Source organism: Herpailurus yagouaroundi, unplaced genomic scaffold, assembly GCF_014898765.1.
Source record: "Herpailurus yagouaroundi ecotype Mexico unplaced genomic scaffold, PumYag 139, whole genome shotgun sequence".
Lineage (NCBI taxonomy): Eukaryota > Metazoa > Chordata > Mammalia > Carnivora > Felidae > Herpailurus > Herpailurus yagouaroundi.
In genome coordinates, this window is record NW_024412394.1 from 71,665,293 (window position 1) to 71,689,130 (window position 23,838).

The 23,838-nt window shown below is 42.6% G+C and overlaps 1 protein-coding gene across 2 annotated transcripts in view; it reads right to left on the reverse strand.

The window, feature by feature from the left end:
- Positions 1-3,990: 3,990 nt before the first annotated feature.
- Positions 3,991-23,838, reverse strand: part of HS3ST5 (heparan sulfate-glucosamine 3-sulfotransferase 5) — a 153,329-nt gene continuing 133,481 nt past the window's right edge. For both annotated transcript variants that reach the window (XM_040474424.1, XM_040474423.1), the window contains exons 3-4: positions 9,623-9,761; positions 3,991-6,137 (exon numbers count right to left, since the gene is read on the reverse strand). In XM_040474424.1, the coding sequence (XP_040330358.1) occupies positions 5,207-6,137; positions 9,623-9,729 (1,038 nt within the window). In that variant the 5' untranslated portion in view covers positions 9,730-9,761 and the 3' untranslated portion in view covers positions 3,991-5,206. The remainder of the gene's footprint in view (positions 6,138-9,622; positions 9,762-23,838) is intronic.

Here is a 23,838-nt window from a genome sequence, read left to right on the forward strand (position 1 = left end):
GGGAGGGGCAGAGAGAGAAAGAGAGTCCCAAGAAAGCTCTGCATTGCCAGAGTGGAGCCCAACACAGGGGCCCAAACTCACTAACCGTGAGATAATGACCTGAGCCCAAACCAAGCGCCTGCCATTTAACAGACTGAGCCCCCCAGGAACCCCTTTACTGAGCTGCCTTTGAATAACAGACACTTGTTCTTGGAATACCAGTCAGGTGCTTTCTATGGGAATGCATGTTGCTCTCAGTTCAGTTCTTCCTCTTCAATTCCCCAGTTCATTTGGCATCATTAAGAAGCAGCACTCTTATTCCTAAAAGTTACAATAAGTGCAGTCAAATGCTCTACCACTGAGCTATACCCCCATTCCTAAAAGTTACAATAAGTGGGGCGCCTGGGTGGCGCAGTCGGTTGAGTGTCCGACTTCAGCCGATCTCGCGGTCCGTGAGTTCGAGCCCCGCGTTGGGCTCTGGGCTGATGGCTCAGAGCTTGGAGCCTGTTTCCGATTCTGTGTCTCCCTCTCTCTCTGCCCCTCCCCCGTTCATACTCTGTCTCTCTCTGTCCCAAAAATAAATAAACGTTGAAAAAAAATTAAAAAATAAAATTTACAATAAGATGTAATCGTTAAGAAATCTTTGAAAGTGCAAAGTGTAAAGACGAAACAAAACTGATTTTGTAGGATGTATAGTAAGGCACCCTTTATTAGAACCTTACCAAAGAATCCTAGTTTGGCCTAAATTTCATCCTTAGTCTAGCTATAAAGGAAAGGTTTGCTATGAAAATTGATAAACAGATGCTCGAGGGCCTGAGTAACCTACTTAGGAGAACAGACTGTTTTGAAATACTTGAGTAACACTGATTTGGGGGGAAAAAGCCAATTAAGAGGCTTTTATTTAGTAAAGCAGGTGCAATTAGATATTTTTCAGTATGTTAGTATAGTTTTGCACCTTATCCATTTGGGAATCATTGCAATGAATTTGCTTGAAAATATTCTGTGCTTTCACTTGTTAGTCCGAATTGCTAAGATTTGGCTGTATTTAGTCATTTTTAGGGGAAATGTTTTCGGTGAACTTTTCTTTTTTTTGCTTATACTGTAGACCATTCTCCTGAGTGAAAAATGGCTGCTCAGTGTGCCAAGAGAATACAAAAGTCTTTGGCGGGAAAACACTATTTATGATCGTTTGGAATTGTCCATCCCCGGAAGTTTCTCAAATTAGGCTCATGAAGAGCCTCAAATTAGGCTCATCCAATCTAGCTCACTGCTAATCGGAGAAAGCAAAAGCTATTGGCAGGGCTGGAGTTTGGGCTTCCCTTACCCTTGGTTCCCACCTTCCCTTTGCAGCAACATGCCTCCAGTGTCCCAGGTAATGCTCCTCAAAGGGCCTTGCGGGTCCAGTAGGGCTCTTGTACGAGGTGTGGCACCACGAATGGTGCTCTCGTAAGGCCCTATCAGCCTTAGTGGCAATTAGTGACTGTTGTTGCTGGTCCTTCAACATAAAAGGTGCCAAATCTAAGATCAGATGTGATTATGCTGGTTTACATGCCATTGCTTTATCATCCATGAGCACAGGCCCTAATGTCTTAGAGGTTTCCTATACGACAGTGCAGTTAATAGGAAAAGTGCTTCTGTGAGGTGATTTCAGGTGACTAGGTGATGCACTTGAACTGGGGCTGTGTGTCCAGGGGGTTACGGCAGGTCTCTTTTTCTCTCTGATGTCTCAGGACTCCAGTTCTAGTTTGTATACTTGTAATTGCAATTCCTTAGCTTCCAAAATGGTGTTATTTCAGCCTTTCGGTCCATCAGAAACTTCACCATTGCTTAAATTTTTTTTGCTCTTTGCAGCTAGAACTGTTTCACAAAGCTGTATGGTGCCACCAAGCCTCCAGGAGGAATGCAAAGATTTCACGATGTAAAAGGAGTAACTTATTAAAGAGAACCCTGGTGGAGCTAACGTAAATCTAGAGGATTTCTCTAGAGATCTGTTGCCTGTTTGATGACAACAGGAAACATTTTCCTAAACAAGGAGGTTTAAAGCCTCCAGCGGAAGTATGCAATGAAGTTATGGGATTACTTCTATGTTGCTCAACCAGCAGTGGCTGTGGCTGTTTTTTTTTTCTTTCTTTCAGGGAAATGAAACCTACCTCCAAAACATCTTCCCAGGCCAGGCCTCCTGCTTTAGGTCTCTGCGGGGAGGCTCCAAGGTTGAAAACAATTCTCAAAGTTACTTAGAAAGCGAAACAATTGGAAATCACAGAACTTTTTTTGCTGAGAGTGAAGAAGAAACAATGGCTTATGGAGCCAAAAATAACAAATTAGAAGAGTCAGTATAAGCCAAATAGAATCTCAGAATAAACTTTAATATATATTATTGGTAGCATTAGCAAAAATTAAGAAAAACTTGGGGGACTCCTGGGTGGCTCAGTTAAGCGTCCGACTTTAACTCAGGTCATGATGTCACGGTTTGTGAGTTCCAGCCCCGCGTCGGACTCTGTGCTGACAGCTCGGAGCCTGGAGCCTGCTTCAGATTCTGTGTCTCCCTCTCCTTCTGCCCCTCCCCTGCTTGTACACTCTCTCTCCCTCAAAAATAAATAAACATTAAAAACATTTTTTTAAAATTTTTTTTTCAACGTTTATTTATTTTTGAGACAGAGAGAGACAGAGCATGAACAGGGGAGGGGCAGAGAGAGAGGGAGACACAGAATTGGAAACAAGCTCCAGGCTCCGAGCCATCAGCCCAGAGCCTGACGCGGGGCTTGAACTCACAGACCGTGAGATCGTGACCTGGCTGAAGTCAGACGCTTAACCGACTGTGCCACCCAGGCGCCCCTAAAAACATTTTAATAAAAAAATTTATCACTGATAAATTTCTATTCATTATTTTTAAAAAAAATTCCTCTGTTTATCTAGGAAAAAATTGCTGTTTTTCTCTTAACTTTTTTTAAAGTTTATTTATTTATTTGGGCTCAAACCCACAAACCGTGAGACCATGGCCTGAGCTGAAACTAAGAGTCAGACCCTTAACCAACTGAGCCACTCAGTTACCCCAAGATTGCTGTTTTTCAATTTTATTGGTGGAATACCTCGGCTAAGATTTTGAAACATCACTGTTCCACTGGGGTATACTTTGATAGGTCTGGTATAAAACTGTATTAGCTGCAGTATTCTAGAAAGAGTTACAATAGAATTAATGATAGCATGTAATTATGACCTTGAACGTATCATTCGGAGTTTACTCTGATGGTTAGCTGAGAGTTGAGGCACAAGGAAATCAAATGCTACATTCCGTATGTTTGATTTCATTCACGGCTTAAGGGAGAAGGGATTGGAATTGAGACCCGAGACGCTCTCCAGAGTCGCTGCGCAGTGAGTGGGAAGCTGGCCTGTCAGCGTGGGCTGGAGTCACGTCCATCCCATGCTGAGAGAAGGGCATCATTGCTAATTGAAACAGTAGAGATGATTACTAAGGCTGTAGCTTGAGAAGCAATATATACCAACACCAGAGGGGAAAGGGCTATTTATTTAGGCAAGTTCACCATCAAATCACTGGACAGAATAAACAACTCATGGAGAAAATCAACGCTTATTACAATCCAAAGGGAACCCATGGTAATTTGCTGATTTCTCTAGGCACTCTCAACGTGATGTGGAGTAAAACTCCCCTAAACGTTTTCTACCGGATGAGCAGCTATGATCGTGAAAAATCCCTCTTTTTGTTCTTGTGGTTGATACCTCTTTCCATGGTTTTCTGAATTATATTTAAGCATGGTACAGTGTATCTGATGTTAGCAAGCACCCAATTTAGCATTAATTTCTCTGGCTGGAAATATGAGCCATATGTTTATGTTAGTAAGAGCAACAGTACGCATTTGATCGTTTCTGAGGAGACTGATATATTTTCATCTCAAAGAGGGAGTTCTGAGAGTTTGTATTCCTTTTTTGTGGGGTGGGGCGGAGTTTGTATTCATTTTTGAAGCATCAGCAGCTTTCAGTACAGAGGCCACACAAGTTTTCTGATCTTATTTTATTTAATTTCTCTACTGGTCTGACTCTGATTAGAGGTTCAAATGAAATTGTGATTCTTCTATGCCTTGATTACGTTAAAGTATTTCTGTCTCTCTCCCGGCACAGTGGTAAAATTGCAAGTAAATTAATTGTTACAAAGTTGCAGCAGGAGTAGCGGCTACTATTCTTTGAGGTGGCTGTATTACTAGATTTCCAGATGGCTGAGATGTTTTCTTTAAGATCCTCAACCCCGCTCCATAAAAGCATTTTCACAAGGGTACAGAAATCTAACTGAGCAGCGCATCTTTCCAAGCCCGTTGGCGTGCACACAAACAGCCTTGATTTGGGGAGCCAGCAGGGGGCACGTAAAACAAAATGAGGGGGGGGAATAAAAAGGTTGCACATAGAGTAATTTTAATCCATTCCATTTTTAAATACCACAATAAATTTAATTTTCACAATAAATTAAATAGCCATATTCAGTTTACAAAATAGAATTACTTAGTGTGAAACCAGTATTTACAACAATATACAGTATGTACATGGCATTTCTCTTTGTGGACGTAGGACATGGAAGTGAAAGGACTTAACTTTCAAATGTGTGATTGACATGCCACGTGTGACAGACACCATGGTCTCTACGAGAAAACAATAGTGCAAAATCACCACAGGAACTTTGGAACAGTGTCAAGTTTATGAGACAAGACATTCTTTGAAATAATAAGAAAATAGTATTTTCTGTTTTCATGGCACCAATTCAGTCTCTGAATTAAAGAGCCAGCTTTCCCTTAGAAAAGAATGCATAACTGAATCCTCTACCTCCTGAAGCTTCGCAGCCACTGGTGCGTTTTCACACATAATCTTTTGGCTTAAACCTATGAAAATGGCGGGCGGCAAATTCTGACTCAAAGGAAGACTAACTCTTTGAGGATAGCTGAAGTCACTTTCCCCCAATACCACCACCATCTTTTCGTCAATAGCTTAAAAGATGCAACTACTCAGACGGCAAACTGTTGTTTTGTTTGCTTTTTTTTTTTTTTTGTCAATTTTCAATAGAAAAAGAATTGATCTTATATTTGGTCACACACTGCATATGTACAAGCGTACGCGGAAAAATGACGCGGATAGCTGTGTCTAAGAAAAGTGCATATTTTTAATCTAGGGGAGACATTGTGAGTCTCCAGCCACAACACGTGGTGTTATATGACTTATTATTTTAGGGCCAGTTCAATGTCCTCCCGGTGATCTGGTAAAACTTTTGATTGAAAGGGTGAAAAAATCTGCGCAATTTGGTAATGACAGAGGGGTCCACCTCTGGATGAATGCGTCCCTTGCTGCCCGCCAGGCACTTATTAAAGATAACGTTAAATCGCAAGCAGTAAAACCCTCTGGTAGCATTGAAGTATAAATTGTATTGACTTATCCTCGGGGGGAGATTTAGGAACTTCTCCACAAGCTGAAGTTCTGGCACAGGTTCCGTGATGAGGCGATCTCCGTCCACAATGTGAAACTGCTCAATCGGAAAGTATTTTAACCACCTTTCCAGATGTTTGGTGTAGACGCTGGTTCTTACCGCCTTGTATTTTGTGTTCACTTCGCAGGTATTTGGGTCTATTGCCAGCTTCTCGAACTTGTAGTAAGTTTTATTCTTCCTCTCCTTCCCCTCTAGCACCTGAGTGTAATCAGAAATAGCTCTTGTGGTTGGCTCCCTGACAATGATCAACAACTTGATGGATGAGTTCATTTTGTAAATCCTTTCCGGAACCTCCTCGGTGATGAAATATGCTGGGCTCTTTTCAATTGTGATTTGCTGCGGGTAGGAAAAAGGCATCTTTTTCCTATACCACTCAATTCCCTTGGCATAATTCTCATCATTGTCAAAGAAGTGGATTTCTTGAGAGGCTTTGACCACCGCTGGATGGAGGTTCAGCATCTCAAGCAGGGCCCTTGTGCCTCCTTTCCTCACCCCAATGATAATGGCCCTGGGGAGCTGCTGGACCAGGTCATGAAGGCGAACTTGCTCCTTGGAAGTATTGCCCTTCCGGAACTCGTGCAGCAGGCCCCGCTTAAACTGCAGGGCGCGGAGAGGGAATTCGGACTGGCTGCGGGCTCCGAATCGTCCTTCGATGGGGCAAATGGGTTGTAGCCTGAAAGCAACAGAAAGAGGCTCTTAGAAGCTCATTGCAACTAACTTGTCACTTTTCTGCTTCCCTAGTCAGAGTAGGACTTTAAATGCATAAATAACACTACTGGTTCCCAGCCTGCTGCAATCCATAATGAACATATGTTTGGGAAATTTTATTTTAAGCAACCCTGTATTAAATGGAGCACACATAATTGATGGGATTATTTTTATTAGTGCTCCTTAAAATTTTTATTCACCAAGCACTTAATTGACTACAGCGTGTACTTAGGTTCACAGTACAGGACAGACAAGCGACACCAGCCATACTAATAGCCTTTTCACAGCCCACGAGTTAGCATCATTTAGAAGACGTGAGAGGCAGGAGATTATAATCTTCAGCTGCGAGGCGGAAGGGTGGCTAGGAAGCCGCGTCTTTTGGGTTTCATGTGGTATTATTTTCTTGCAGCTCAGCAGCGTTCATGTGGCTCTTAAAAATCCCTGAGATGTAATCTGGATAGAGGTCCCAGGCTCTGCCCGTTGCTATTTGTATCATCAACCTGCAAAAATCCAATCCTGGCATTTGCTGAGCTTTTTCATTCTATGAGAATTTCTGCCGTTGGCCTTGGGGACAGCTAGACAAGTACTATATTTCTTCTGCTTCTCTTTCTATCTAAAGGGGTCAAGATTATGTTTCTGCTTTGCTGAATGTAGGAACAAACCCCATGCCATCAGCAAGTGCTATCTATCACCTACCCCCTCGCGCCCCCCCCACCCTGGACCAGAAATCAACAAGACTTTGGCAGGACAGGAAGCCTCAGGTCCTCACTGCCAAACCCATGTAAATTATAGCGCTCAAGCTCGTGAAGGAAGGAATGCAATGGATGGAACCAGAAAGGAGGATTCCCACTTCAACACTGCCCTAAATAATGAACAACCACCACTGCTTTTTACAGAGAGAAAGCTGTGGTAACGATCCTAATGATACCGGACTAGAGTCCCGGCTTGATTTGGCATGGCCAATAAATATGGGTGGCAAATTGAGTTTCCTTTTGGGTAACAGTCTGGAATCTAGCTGAAACTCATTATAACATCCCTGAGTTTATCTGAGAAGGCATTTTAGCCTTCTTGTTAAAGGGTATAGTATTAGTCAGGACGGCTGTTAAGCCAGTCCTCCAACTGAAGCTTCTAGTTACCCTAATTATTTGGAGTCTATGTTCCCCTCTCTGTGGCAATGAGGCTGTCTCTTGCTTTTCCCCAGAGACCCCGTTATACCGTCCTTATCTTCTCTGATGTTTATAATTAAAGGGAGAAGAGAAAAACGTCACCAACACATTCTGAAGAATTGAGGGAAAAGGGTTTGGCCTGTCCAAACATCTGTCATAATGCGTATGGAAAATTACACTCACATATTATTTGTGATGTTTGTTTTTTCTGATTTTAGAAACAACCCATGCTCACTGTAGAAAACGTGAAAATATGGACTATGACAAAAATAATGGGGTGTGCTACATTACATATTTTAGGGAAGCGTGAATTTTGTGTTTATAGATTCGTTAACAGGATTAATACGCTAGAGTTCTAAATGGAAGATCTGAAAAGTAGCAACACATACAACGACATTTTTTATTGTCACATTGGCTGGGATATTGCAAATTCATCTTTCAGCTCATCTTGGGTTCTGGTCCAAAATTAAGCCCTAATTCCCTAAGGCATCCATTGAATGTAATGGATGGACTTCTCGCCTGCGCATCCAAACTGAGGCTTGTGCCTTCCTTGGGAGAAATGAAGAGATAGTCAATCCGCGCCTTTTCTGTAAGGACTTAATTCTCTTGCAGAACTCTGGCTAAGAGGCTGAAACAGGGCCATGTTCCTTCTTTCCTCCTGTCCTCTTTACATCTTCCACCTTGGGAGCTCACACCCTGCAGAACAGTTGCTTTTTTGACTTCCTGACTCACAATAGGAGACAATATATTATTTCCCTTTCCTGAAGAGTAGGTTCTGTGCATGGGCCTCAGACATGGGAAAAACATGGAATCTTAGGACCAGGAGGAGCAGAAGTATTGGAGCTCAGCCTCCCTCCCAAAGAGCAGGGTCCTCAGTTACTAAAGGATAGGCCTAAGTAAGTGCGTGTCAATTTTAGGCATCATCTGTTCAAACTCTCAAATGAGAGGTTTCGGGAAAGCCCACCAAACCGTTCAATTCCTTGTAAAAGCTACCCCATTGGAGACTAGCGACCAAGTTAAAAACGAAAAAGTCATCAACTAAGTAACTAATATGTTAATGATCATTGGATCAATTGCTCAATAAAAGGAAAATGATTGGAAGCTAACTAAAGGTATTGAAAGATCTGGACATAAAAATTCCAGCAGGGACCTAGGACAATGGTGCCCACCTCCAAGCTTTTCACTAATAACTAAGTACTACTTTAGAAAACTACTCGAAGTCAGGGATAAGCCTGGATACTACCATTTCTCATAGTCAGCAAACCACTGGGTGGGAAGTTTACTTAGGAATTTTGAATTGAAAAGCATCAGAGGGGTTCACTTTACCCAAATTGACACTGGCTGAAGGAAAATAAAAACCACTGCAACATTATTTGTTAAATAACCAATTGATAAGCTCTAGAGATTAGAAAAGGAGAACTGTAAGGAAGGTAGTTTTAAGTGTGGCCGCATTTTCATGAAAAATGGGAATTGAATTCCTCAGTCTTTCCGGTGCAAGACTTGATTTTAAAGGGCAAAGAAGGAAACTTTGCGTTCCAGAAATTAACTTCTCTGTCCTTTCCAATCATACCAAATGTGGGACAGTCCAGAGCCACTCAATGTCAAGCCAGCTGATATTGCTGGGACTTGTGTAAGACTAGTATCATCTCTCAACTGTTGGCTTATTTACAGCCAAAATGCTACCTCTGTAAATTTCCTCTCCATGGATTTTCCATTGTTTTCTGTGCAATTACTCTGAGCGACAGCCTCCTCATTTGATACTTTCAGCTCCTTGAAACCAGACCTAATTAACATGGTTAAAACTCCCCAAGCCTACAGCCATCTTTCCAAGGCAATGGATTCCAAACTTGATGAGCTACTTTACAGGCTCATACATAATCTTAACTCTTGTGGTAGCACACTAATTGCTCACTCATAAATTTCAAAATGAAGATAAATAAATACAACATCACCATTTTGCTATGGCTAGAGGTCAACAACCAGATGCACACAGACCACACTGAGCTCTCGTAAATGACATTTTTACTGCTTTATCCCTTCTCTGAAAACAAATGTCAATGCACACAGAATACAAATGGATCTTGACGAACACCTTGGCTTGAGCAACTTGGATCTCTTTTTTTCAAAGGCTCAATAAATCAAAATCAATACTGCAGAAAAGCGTGTTTCTTGGGAATTTTGAGAGAGGAAAACAAATGGATGGATTTAAGATTATGTCCTAGGGAAGTGTAAATCAAGAGACACTTGAAGTCAAATGGGCATGAGTATGTGTTTAATTACCTACCTATCCAAGCTCCCAACTCTGGCGACTAGATACAGGAGACTCCCAACGGCAAGGCTTCCCAGCACCAGGAGCTTCTGTCTCAGCCACGCCTGCTGTTTGAATAGCATGGCCCTCCATCAACCTTCAGGACTTCTGCAGTCTGAGAGACAAGGGATAGAAGGGGACTCATCAGTAGTCATCTCTAATAGGCTCTGTGGATTGTCACAAGGCCTTGGAGGGGTGGGAGTACAGGCTGTATGGGAAGTGATGTTTCATGAAGAAAAGATCCCATACTGGGGCGCCTGGGTGGCGCAGTCGGTTAAGCGTCTGACTTCAGCCAGGTCACGATCTCGCGGTCCGTGAGTTCGAGCCCCGCGTCGGGATCTGGGCTGATGGCTCAGAGCCTGGAGCCTGTTTCCGATTCTGTGTCTCCCTCTCTCTCTGCCCCTCCCCCGTTCATGCTCTGTCTCTCTCTGTCCCAAAAATAAATAAACGTTGAAAAAAAAATTTTTTTAAAAAAGAAAAGATCCCATACCAACCTTAACTATGTTCATGATATAACAGGTATTTCCCAAAACTTGTCTTCCTTTTCCTGGCCCATGTTATAAGAGCAAATACTAAACTAGGGGGAAGAGGGGCACCTGGGTGGCTCAGTTGGTTGAGCAACCGACTTTGGCTCAGGTCATGATCTCGCAGTCTGTGAGTTCAACCCCCACGTCAGGCTGTGTGCCAATCAGTCAGAGCCTGGAGCCTCTCCAGATTCTGTGTCTCCCTTGCTCTACCCCTCCCCCACGCATGCTCTGTCTGTGGAATGTAGTGCATGATCTGGTGAGGAGGCTGGAGGAAGGAATCCCAAAAGAGGGAGATAAGAGCCATATTCATCCAACACACAGTGAATAAATATTTATGGAACATGTCCTACGTGCTATATTGTGTACCAGGTGCTAAAGAGATAGTGGGCAACATGGGAGTCTGTGGTCTAGTGGAGAAGAGAGATATTGACTAGCAAACGTAGGATTCACATATATTCACAGACGGTAATAACAAAGGAACAGGATCCACTGAGAGAGAATAACAGGAGGAACCTATTCAGTCTTTGCTGAAGAAGGGACAGTTGGCCTGACACCTGAGGATGAGAAGCAAGGAGGACAGGGCAAGGGCAGAGGGACCAGCACGCACGAAAATAGTGCGGAGGAAAAATGCTTGGCCAGTTTGAGAAGCGAAGGAAGGCTGGCCTGGATGGACACAGGAGCTGAGGACAAAAGCAGAGAGGAGGCAGTAAGAAGGGTCTTTGCAGGGACTCGATGAGCCTGCGGTTACCGCTTCGAACATCTTTCCTTGTGTGTAGGTAAGACGGGGAAGAGAAGGGAAAGAGGTAGCTCGGGAAATTCTCAGATAGACCCTATCTGAGTACAGCAGTGGGCTAGACCTGCTCACGGACGTACAAGAAGAAAAGGCGCTGAGCCCAGAATCTATCTGCTTTGCTCTCTAGACGGGGGTTCTCTATCGGGAGCTGGCAGGAACTTTAGGAAATGCACACCTGCTACCACCTTCAGAGATTCCATTTTAATGGGTCTGAATTAATCTTGCATCGTGTGTGTGTGTGTTTTACAGTGGAGTGAATGACACACAAAACTTGGTCATTTTTTACTGTCTTGTTTTCCTCTTCAGATACGAAGTTTAGAAAACTCTCTCCTTAATTTCTTCCTGCTTTGCCTTCTGAGGCACAGGATGCCTCCCTTATTTCTTAACATCTGGGGATATTCTCCTTGCGCATTTCCTGTGGCCCATATAGTCTGGTTATTCTTCCTCACCCAAGTTATTCTGCCCTCCCGTTTTTGGTTATTTGCTGACCCAGTCCAATCTCTTCTGGAAAGTGCGGGCCCCTCCTTCCGAGGCTCCAGCTTGGAGACTCAGCTTCCGTCCGTATTATTATTACTCCCCAGCAGCAGCCTCTGTGCCCTTCAGGCCAGCGTCCTTGCTGCCTCTCATCCCTCTCCGCTCTCATCTCTCTGCTTTTGTCAGCTTCCTCACTGGCCTGGGATGGCTTTCCTACATTTCCTCCAAGACTCTCAGATCCTGTGAATACCTTGCCGCGGAGGGTGATCCTGGTGGATGCGGATTTTGGAGGAGGAAATCCCAATATACTGCCCATTAGTGAGGAGGAGTGGGTCAGGCCCATCGTGTCGGTAAGTATGGGAACAGAGGGTAACTGCTGGGCTTAGAGCTAACACGGGAGAGACATTTGCGTGTAGGGGCAGTAAGGCTGTGGAGCTACCTCGCGGCTGCACTCTGCTCAAGGTTGGCAGGCAGGAAAGAAAAGGACTGAGGAATAATGGAGGCCGCTGAGGAATTAGCCCAAGATTCAGGAGAATGCCACAACGAAGCTCTCAAGCTCTCTACTGCAATGCATGTGCCATCTGGTAAACAGTAGGCTATGAAACCAGACTGAGTAGGAGCCACAGTTTTTTCTACCGCCACTGAGGATCTTTCATTCTCAAAGGTTCCAATACTCCACCTATAGGCTGTCCTTTTATGAGAAGTCCAGGAGGTTTTGCTCTGTGGGATAAGCTGTTCCGGCCAGTGCAGCTTATGCCTGAGATGCCTTAAATAGAGCCCCTGGGGGTTTCTCTCTCTTTGGGAAACTTCATTCTTTTTTTTTTTTTTTTAAATGTTTATTTATTTTTGAGACAGAGAGAGACAGAGCATGAATGGGGGAGAGGCAGACACAGAACTGGAAGCAGGCTCCAGGCTCTGAGCCATCAGCCCAGAGCCTGATGCGGGGCTCGAACTCACGAACCGTGAGATTGTGACCTGAGCCGAAGTCGGACGCTCAACCGACTGAGCCACCCAGGCGCCCCGGGAAACCTCATTCTTGACACATTTTGTTTACACTGCCTCCTCTACTTGTGGCAGGCCCATTACACGCCCTCAAGTCTACTAGGGTGCTGAGGAGAACTAAAATTTTAATTCAAGCGCTCAGCTAATATGAATGAGTCATCCATGATGCAGTGCAAAGACCACTGGATTGGGAGTCAAAGACCCCCGAGTAACACTTTGGTTTAGTTTGATAACTGAAACTCTCTGGGTTTCGGTATCCTCATCTGTACAATGAAGATAATGATGTCTGTCTGTCTCACGGGGTTGTGATGACGTGAGCCTTCGGTAAGATAACGCGGGATAGAACTTAATGAGTGTCTGGGCACTTGACAAAAATGAAGCATAACAAATACCTTCGGGAGATTGATGTCGTTGTTCTTACAATGCATTTTAAAGAAGAAGAGAATGCAATTAGTGCAGTTCTCATTAATAGTATAATTGGATTGTGGAAAATGTAAGCCTATTTCTAATATAAATAACTTTCAATGGAAATTACTGTGAAATATGAGAATGGTAACACTATATTCTCTCCTCAAAGCAAGATGGAGAAGCAAAGAATTGCCAAAAAGAGAGACAAAAAATGAACACTTATTGTGTTAGGCTGAAATCTCTTGGAATTTTTGAGAAATGCGGAAGCCAAATCAGTAGTTCTGAATAAATGTCCCAGGACATGGGAAGTGAAATCGCATTTTGTTCTGTAATCAGTCTCAGACTATATGTAAACTAAGAGACAGTACCCTAGCATCCCCTGAATCAACCCTGCTCAGGGAACCAAAGGTACTTGGTGAATTTAACATTCGAGATGCCTCTTTGGTTTCCATCATGAAGTGCTCCAGGGTCTGTCTGAGTCTTAAAAGCTGGGAGTTGTTGCTCTTGGTCTGAGGATTCAAACCAAAGAGAAGCCACACCATCTAAGTTTTACCAAAAACAGTATTAAACTGGGAAGAAGGTTAAATGATCCAAAGTTCCTTCTTTTGGCTATGCCAACTTTAATGGATATTTTAAAAATCTTACATCACAGCAGTCATACTGGTAATAGGCAAGGTATATAAAATTTTTTTAAGGTTTATTATTTCTTTTTATGTATAGAAAAAGGTTAAAGACCTATAGTGACACAGAAGGCCCCCTTCATCTCCAGTTTTTAATCTCTCAGTGTTTTTCATTTGGTGTGCCAAGAACGGCACAATTATAGTTTCTCCAGACTACTAAAGCTTTCATAGACACGGTATCTTAGCTGAACAAAGCACAGTAGCTAAAGAACAGAGTACATGGCCAGAAATGACACATTGTATAGACATCTGGCTGTTTCTTCAAAGCAGCACTAAGCAAAGAAAAGAAATGATTCCCAAGCTGAAACAAAGAAATAAGGGAACTCAGAAATAATAATAATAAAGATATGTTCAAGCGCTGCTCAAAAGCTTGTAGACATGGTTACCACAAGCCCCCGGTAGCAGTAAAAACAGTAACAGAAACAATAGCAGCGAAGTTCATTAAAAACAGCCAAACTCGGGGCGCCTGGGTGGCGCAGTCGGTTAAGCGTCCGACTTCAGCCAGGTCACGATCTCGCGGTCCGTGAGTTTGAGCCCCGCGTCGGGCTCTGGGCGGATGGCTCAGAGCCTGGAGCCTGCTTCCGATTCTGTGTCTCCCTCTCTCTCTGCCCCTCCCCCGTTCATGCTCTGTCTCTCTCTGTCCCAAAAATAAATAAAAAACGTTGAAAAAAAAAAAAAAACAAAACAGCCAAACTCACAGAGCAGAATTATTCCCAGGAAAGCATAACTGTCTCCTGAGCATTAGCTCATTTAGTAACAGCCTTATGAAGCGGACGGGAACTACATTTATTGAGCATATGCTCTCTGTTACTTTCTCCCACATTTATCATCTCATGTTATACAACGGCACTGTGAAGTATTATCTATTTTATTTTTTCTGATGGAAGCCAAAGAGCAGAGAGATGAGCAGATTATTTACCCAAGGGCATGTAGCTGGTAAATGCAAAAGGAGAATTTAAATGCAGAATTATCTGACCCCAAAGAATGTGGCCCCTTGATTGCAATGCCACTCATAGAACTCTGGATGCTCACCTGGGAGACTCTTAATAAATACTTGTTCATTGATTGATGAGAGCAGACAAAACCACTTAACTCCACCCAAATTACCTGCCATTGAACTTGAAGGGGAAGATGGGGAGGTGAAAAAAAGTAAAAAAGGAAAAGAGTTTCCATGGAGGGGCAGGCAACAGGGGCATTTGGGATGGTTTGTACCTGATAAAACAAAGGAAAAATATTAGTAAGCGATGATAATGATGATGAAAATGAAAAGTGCTGTTCTTACAGAAAAGTAATGTTTTCAATACTTTACAAAGTGGTTTTCATATTCACTGTATCATTTCTTTTTCTTTTCCTCTGCTGGTTTTTTTTTTCTTTTTTTTTTTTTTTTTGGTTGCTATATTACTTACAACTTTTTTTTATTCCCTTATAGTCCGTTTAGGTTTTTTTTCTTGCATTGATGGAGAAGTGAGGTCATTTCTAACGTATAATGCCCTTCATTGATTATTTATTTTAAAATATGTACATGTATGTATTTCTAGTATAATTAACATACAGTGTTATATTAGTTACAGGTGTCCAATATAGTGATTCAATGATTCCATACATTTCTCAGTGCTCATCCTGAAAAGTGTACTCTTTTTTTAAAAATTTTTTTCATGTTTATTTATTTTTGAGAGAGACAGAAAGAGAGAGAGTGCACACGGATGAGCAGGGGAGGGGCAGAGAGGGAGACACAGAATCCAAAACAGGTTCCAGGCTCCGAGCTGTCAGCACAGAAGCCGACACGGGGCCTGAACCCACGGACTGCGAGATCATGACCTGAGCCAAAGTCAGATGCCCAACCGACTGGGCCACCCAGGCACCCCCTGATATGTGTACTCTTAAAACCCTTTACCTATTAACCCACTTCCCCCTACCCCACCTCTCCTCTGGTAACCATCAGTCTGTTCTCTATATTTAAGAATCTGGGTTTTTTATTTGACTCTTTGTTTCTTTGTTTTGTTTCTTAAGTTCCACATACGAGTGAACTCATATGGTATTTATCTTTCTCTGACTTAGTATTATAGCCTCTAGATCCATCCATGTTGCACATGGCAAGAATTCATTCTTTTTTTATGGATAATATTCCATTGTGTATCTACACCACATTTTTTTTAAGCTTATTTATTTTTGATAGAGAGAGAGAGAGAGAGAGAGACAGAACACGAGTGTGGGAGGAGCAGAGAAAGAGGGAGGGAGACACAGAATCTGAAGCAGGCTCCAGGCTCCGAGCTGTCAGCACAGAGCCCGACGTGGGGCTTGAACTCACCAACCACAGGATCATGACCTGAGCCGAAGTTGGAGGCTTAACCAACTGAGCCACCCAGGCGCCCCTACGCCACATCTTTTTTTAAAAAAATGTTTATTTATTTTGAGAGAGAGGACGTGTGCAAGAGCAGGGGAGGAGCAAAATGAGAGGGAGAGAGAGAAAACCCAAGCAAGCTGCATGCTCAGTGGAGAGCCCAAAGCTGGGCTTGATCTCACAACCGGGAGATCATGACGTGAGCCAAAAGCAAGAGTTGGATGGTTAACTGAATGAGCCACCCAGGCACCCCAAAACCAGGCAAGTTCAAACTAACCTGCTACTCACCTGCTGTGTGATCATGGGTAAATCATTTAACCTCCCAGATCTTTTTTTTTTCCACCCAAGAAACAAAGGGCTTTCAAGGGATGAGTTCAGACCTTCTGGGTCTAAAGTTCTCTCAACCTAAGGGATTCCACCAGAAGACCACTAAATGAGTGTTCTTATAATGACAGATTAATGTCTGAGGAAGTAAAGACAATTGCAGCAGGGGGAAGTTAGTGCCTGAGGTAAATCTCAATTTTTCTTATCACCCCCCAGTTTTAAACAGTTGGACCCCCTTCAAGATGGCTCTATCACATTACATTGCCGATCACCGTGAACACCAATCCTCTCGTTCTAAGACACGAAATTTCTTTGGAAAGATACAGACACTTCAGAAAGATTCTGCTGATTAGCTTGCAATTTGCCCAGCTGTCAGAGAACCCATAGGAATCACATTTTGAAAAAAATTAACCAAGGGCAGCTGAGGAAAATTGTCATAAAGAATTCGCTTTTCTCCTATTATAATGATCACATAAGAGAGCTGTAATGACAAAGAAACAAATGAAGAGGGGCACAAGAACAAGGGCATGGAAAGGAGCGTTCTGCACGTGTCAAGTCGAATGTGGAGACAGGGTGTAGATTAAGAGGAAAATGGACACCATTTGTTAGTAGATTAGGCAGAAAATGTATCAGTCAGGATGCTCATAATTGCTCTATCAAATGGCTGAGGAAGCTATTTAGCTCTTTGTTTCTTCAGTTAACCATGAAGGGTCAATGTTAGAAATGAAAAGGAAAAAAATTGATAAATTATACAGAACTGTAGAGCTTATGACTGCGCTGTGCTTAGCACTTACGCTCCGGGGAAATACTGCAGGAGTGGCGTTGAGCAAATTCCAAATTTTCAAATGGGTTCTCCATTTCTCCCCTCCATTCAGCTTTTGATATCATGCATACATAATTGATCACACACAGCTACCATTATTGTGTTAGCTTGAGTAGTCCTCTGGCTCTCTGTCTGCAGGAAGATACTCATTGTGCATTTGTAATTATCGAACTTAAAAGGAGCCAGTTAATTCTGCTTCTGTTCAGGGGTCTCATTTAGTAGGATGATGTCTTAAGGAAAGAGATGGGAACTGAATTTTATTTTGGCATGGAATTCCAATTAGTCTTAATCTCAGTATCTCATTGCTATATGTAACTAATGTTTATAGAAGAAGGGTGTTTTTCCCACTAAAGTTTCTTTTGGCTTCATTAAATGGTTGTTGGAGTTTAATAAATCGTCCTGTTGGCGAGTTTAGAAGTAGAATCTTTCCCTCTCTAATCTTGTGTTTATATAGGAAAGTCTAAGTGGGAGAGGTGACAAGTATACAGGCATTTTAAGTTAATATACATCGTCCAAGCAGGTCATTGCAGTACTTTAGGCTCATGCTGTTAAAAAGGTCAAGTTAACTGGATAAGCTCTGCCTTGTATAGCCAAAGTCAATTTTATAGTAATATTAGTTCTACTTGTCACACCCAGTAAAATCAAGCGTAATATTCTGTACCCGACAGAAAGTCAATTTCCAAATCTTATTTCCTTTCTCACAAATGTCTTGTTTTTGGTGAGGATCAAAGAAATAATGTACATAAAATGTCTTTTAGTGCCATAACTAAATTAAAATATGGTGGTATTTTTATCATTAATTTTTATTTGATTGGAGTGCTGATTAGATGTTCTCTGCAGTGACTTTTCCTCTATTTTAATCTCCATAATACTGAGCTATATATTTCTTTTATAATGACTGAAAATGATACTGATTTAACATTAAACATTAAAAAAATTTTTTTTTAACGTTTATTTATTTTTGAGAGAGAGAGAGAGAGAGAGAGAGAGAGAGAGAGAGAGACAGAGCACAAGTTGGGGAGGGACAGAGAGAGGGAGACACAGAATCCGAAGCAGGCTCCAGGCTCCGAGCTGTCAGCACAGAGCCCGACGCGGGGCTTGAACTCATGGACCGTGAGATCAATGACCTGAGCTGAAGTCGGACGCGCAACCTACTGAGCCACCCAGGTGCCCCAGTACCCACTTTGAGACATAATTCACATACCATGCAACCCACACATGTAAAAGTATACATTCAATGGATTTTAGCATACTCAGAGTTGTGCAACCACCACTTGTCAATTGTAGAACATGTTTCCCACCTTGGAAAGAAACACTGTCCTGGAGTGGCCCCCACCCCCCCTGCATCCCCATCTCTCCCCTTAGCCCTGGGCAACCACTGATCCACTTTTTGCCTCACTCTGCCTTCTTGCATCTCATTTTCCTTTTGCCAGAAGTACAATTTCCTCCCATTCCGAAAACACAGGTTGTGACATTTCGTATCGAAGGCGGAAATATTTTCCTCATTTTTTTTCTTCCCAGAGGGAAAAAGAGGTCGTAAGTCTTTCTTTTCACTGTTTTCTCCATTAAGATGATCTAATTTCTTGGGCGCCTGGGTGGCGCAGTCGGTTAAGCGTCCGACTTCAGCCAGGTCACCATCTCGCGGTCCGGGAGTTCGAGCCCCGCGTCAGGCTCTGGGCTGATGGCTCAGAGCCTGGAGCCTGTTTCCGATTCTGTGTCTCCCTCTCTCTCTGCCCCTCCCCCGTTCATGCTCTGTCTCTCTCTGTCCCAAAAATAAATAAACGTTGAAAAAAAAAATTTAAGATGATCTAATTTCTGAAGGATTTGTTAGCTGTTGAGCCCACGAGTGACTTGAAACTTAGTTTAAAAGAATACAGTACTAAAATGTTCTCTTCCAAAATTCGTCCTTTTTCAAAACAGGTTTTAGGATGTTTAGTGTTCAGTAAAGAGCTCTTGAGCTAGTAATCACCTCCAGAACAAAAGAACACAGGCGCTGGTAAAGCAGTCAGCACCAGGAGGCACCAGGGCCATGTGCTCCGATGTCATCATAAAGCTCGCGTTTATGGAGTGGTGTTAAAGAACAAAATTGGACACTAGCTAACGGTGGTAAAGACAGATTTTATTCAGTGCTATTACTGCAGCAGGGGAGACACCTCAGTATAGACCTGAGCTCCACTCTGATTGGTAGAGGTGACTGGGAGTTTAAAGGGGGGGATGAGGGAGTGGGGACGGAAGGGCCCTAGCAGAGTCAGGAAAGTGAAAAATTACGGAGTGGGAAGGGGTTGGTCACTTTGACGAAGCCATCTGGGTTTGTTAATCGGTGCTTTTACCGGGAGGCAAAACACGCTTCTTCTATCTTCAGGACAGGAGGTAGTTTTGCAAATGGGAACAAGGCACCCAGCGTACTCACCCCGGGGACTGAGAGGCACAAGGGTGAGAGCTATCCCTCTCTGAAGGTCTGCATTTCTGGGTCCTTAAGGAGACAGGTGTGGGTGGTAGATGTATATCTCAAAGGGTCAAGAGAAAGTCTTTATAATGATAAGTTTTCTAAAGTAACTGCTTTAAGAGGGAGTTCATGGGCACATGGCAGGCTTGGGCAGGAATAAACAGTAAATTCCACTGATGGCCCCGAGCTGTTGTGGGCAGGCAATTTTAGGAGGGCTGGGGTCACCTTAGGCATATGGCCTTAGGCTGCCAGAAACTTGCTAGAGTTTGTGCAAGTCTTTTAGTGTGTGTGTGTGTGTGTGTGTGTGTGTGTGTGTGTGTGTTTGTGGTGGAGGGGATGGGAGTGGAGGGTAGACCAAGTCATTAGTGCTGTGTGTCTGCAATTCTTACAGACTAAGGTTGAGGCCTCAATGACAAGAGGGCTCCAGGGAACCTGACTGGAGTTTAGTCAAGGAGAGAGTCTTTGTCCGTGCCTACATGTGGTAGGTAGTGGGTCACGTGCTAAGCACTTGTACGAATCCTATGGATTTTTTGATTGCCAAATCAACACAAAAGTTTCAAAATTCTCTCAGATAATCATTAAGAGTAACAGTGGTGGACATTACATATTGGGCACTTAGTATATCCAGTCACACTAAGTTAATATTTAAGTATTAAGTACTTAACCTACATGATCACTTTTAATGGCTCTGTGAAGTTGGTTACTGTCATACTCATTTGCCATTTAAAGAAATTTGCCCGGGGCACCTGTGTGGCTTAGTTGGTTAAGCAACTGACTTCGGCTCGGGTCATGATCTCATGGTTTGTGGGATCGAGCCCTGCGTCGGGCCCTGTGCTGATAGCTCAGAGCCTGGAGCCTGCTTCAGATTCTGTGTCTCCCTCTCTCTCTGCCCCTCCCCAACTTGTGCTCTGTCTCTCTCTCAAAAATAAATAAACATTAAAAAAAAAAAAAAAAAAAAAGAAACTTGACCAGGTGGCAGAGTCAAGAATCTTATTGTTTCTAAGCCTGGGCTCTTAACAGTTATATTATTTTAGTTTCAGCTTGATTATCATCTTAGCCTGAATTTTCCCCTTACTAATTAGAGACAGTTTTATTATTGTTATTGTTTATACAATAAACATTTGGATCATTACCTTTCATTTGAAATAGAATTGCCTTTCGGAAAAGTCTTTAGGTGAAAATTCACTGGCTTTGTGTTTAAATATGAACATCTTTTTTCACGCTTATTTTTACAAGGAAGACTGGGTATAGAATTCAAGGGAGGTGGTTATTCTCTTGAAGCACGTTCTATTAAATATATTAATACTGCTGTCTTCAGTTTCCATTGGTGCTGATTCAAAATTGACAATCAAGCTGTTCTTCTCTTTTAAACATTTTTTAAAAATGTTTTTATTTATTTTTGAGAGAGAGAGAGAGAAACAGCATGAGTGGGGAAAGAGGCAGAGAGAAAAAGAGAGACGCAGGCTCCAGGCTCTGAGCTGTCAGCACAGAGTCTGACACGGGGATCGAACTCATGACTGTGAGATCATGACCTGAGCCGAAGTTGGACACTTAACCAACTTTTCACTCTGCTTTTAAGATCTTCACTTTCACTTTGGCGATCTGTAGCTTTACTGTAGGTCTTAGTGTAGAAGAAACCTTTTCATTTATCCTAATTGGGATTTACTAGGTTTCCTGGTTCTCAGAATTCATATATTTCAATAAATTTGGAAAAAAAATAGGAATCGTTATCACATTGAGTATTCCTCTTTTATGTTATTTCTACTACCTTCTGAAACTCTTGATAAGATTTATGTTAAACCTTCTCATTCTATTCTCTATAACTCTTAACTTACGTTTTATATTTTCTACCCGGTTGGACAGAATTCTAGTTCATTTCTTTTTCTTTTTTCTTTTCTAGTTCATTTCTTAAGACTTATCTCCCAGTTCGCTATCTTCACTGTATCTAATCTTTTGGATAGTACATTCACTGCATTTTAAATTTCAATGATTGCATATTACTTTCTAGAATCTAATATTGTTCAAGTAGGGTTGGTTATTTGTTATGGTCTCATGTTCCCTGCTCTTATTTCCAAGCTTTTGGTAGATTTCATTAAACATAGCTATGTTATACTCTGTGTCGACAATCTCATTATCTGAGACCTTTGGGTTTGTTGTTTTACTCATAACGTCTTATTTCCTTGTTTGTTCTGTGATTCTCATTCTGGGTTGTTCATTTTCCAAGGAATTTTATTTTTTGGTACTCTTTGAAGCCTGGGTTGAGGTTGAGTTTTCCGAAGGAATTACAAATTTGCTGCTGCAGTTGCCAGAGGGCATGGTCCTCTGGGATCCTGCTTGGGGATTTTGGGACCACACATGTAGGATGAACTAGAACCCCACACTCCAGAGAGAACCGGTTTGTGATTGACAATCTTCAGGGAGTTCTTTCCTTTTCACTGTGCCAAAATTGATTTCCTGGTGGAATATTCGGGCTTACTTCTAATTCATTCTTACAATGGCAGTACAATCTTCTAGAATACTATTTTTATGACTGTCTTGCTTTAGACTCCTTGCACTGATCACCTCCTGTGATTTTTCTCACAGCTGAGCCTGCAAAACCATCAAAGTGGAAGAAAAAGGATTCTAGAGTTTGGTAGAAATTCTCAGAGTAATCCTCACTTTGGAACTCACTCGCCAATCAGGTTTCCCAATTTTATCTCACTCTGGGGCTCTGGTCCTTCTTTACTTTCAAGTAGCCGTATAGATATAATTATATACTTACAGGATAGACATATCCTTTAGCTATTTCAGCATACATTTTAGTTATTTCAGTAGCAAGTGGGATACAGAGTATCTGTTTGACCATCCTGTCAGAAATGAAAGTGTCTTTTATTTTATTCCTTTTCCCTTAAACTCACATACAGTTTTAGCCCACCTACTTAATCACCCAGCCAGGAGAAAATCGGTCCCTTCACAGACATTCACAGAAATTTTATTTGTTTCATCAGGTAAAGTGGCCCAAACAGCTTCTTTCAATTTACAAAGAAAAGAAAATGGATCCATCTGAAATGTACTCTGACAAGACGGTAAAGGGCACTGTAGGCAGGGAAGGATTTTTCCCGTCCCCCATGACCTTCGCCCCGATGTTATTCCTGAGATTATGTTTCGCAGACTGCAATTACGGTTGCTAATCAGTTGACCGCAGGATAAGGAAATCATTTAGGTGGGCCTAATGCAATTAGGCGAGCTCTTGAAAAGCAGGAAGTTCTCTTCGGCTGGTAGCTTAGAGTGCAAGCAAGACAAGGATTCAACATGCTGTTGCAAGCTGGAAGATGTAAGGACTTGGAGAGCAGCCCCCAGGAACTGAGAGTGACTTCTGGCCAGCAACCAGAAAGAACAGGTGACCTCATGCCTACAACCACAAGGAACTAGATTCTGCCAACCACAGCAATGAACTTGGCAGCATACTCCTCCATGCCGTCTCCAGATAAGAGCCCAGTCAGGCTGACTTCAAGGCTTGATTTCAGCCTTGTGAGATGCTCCACAGACAATCCAGTTGAACCACCTGGACTTCTGACCTACAGACCTGTGAGCTAATAAATGGGTGCTGTGTTATGTTACTGTGTTGGAAGTCTTTTGTCATGCAGCATTAGAAAACTAATACAGGCATATTTCTCCATCATCTGTAGCTTTTAGAAAAAAAAAAAGCAGTGGTGATTTTCCCCTGAAGCTTTCTTCTCACTGCCAAATAGCAAAAGCTCACCTCCAAGAGATACATTGTACCCCTAACAATGATAGCTCGTATGCTCCAACTTTGAACCCAGACGATAATGCAACTGCGTTTGCTATTGGCCAGAAAAGGTCAATTTAGTGAAGTGTCGACTACTTTTCAGCGAAAAGGCAGATCATGACATCTGACACCAAGTCAGTACTCTTGAGTTATAATGCGCAAGCTACTGTCTCCATATGACTCTCTTCGAAGCCGACCCTTTTTGCGTTTGTTTTTCAAGCCAAAGCCTTGTTGCCCAACACACCTGTGGGCTCTGGAAGTGACTTCTCTCTCCTATGATGCTCGAGGTCTCTGTAGCACAGTGAACACTACATTTAGTTAGAGGTTGACCTTCCCCCACCCCCAATTTCTCTTTCACCTTTCCATCTTCATTTAAAAAAAATTATTTAGGGGCGCCTGGGTGGCTCAGTTGGTTAAGCCGCCGACTTCGGCTCAGGTCATGATCTCGCGGTCCGTGAGTTCGAGCCCCGCGTCGGGCTCTGGGCTGACCGCTCAGAGCCTGGAGCCTGTTTCCGATTCTGTGTCTCCCTCTCTCTGACCCTCCCCCGTTCATGCTCTGTCTCTCTCTGTCTCAAAAATAAATAAACGGTAAAAAAAATAAAAAT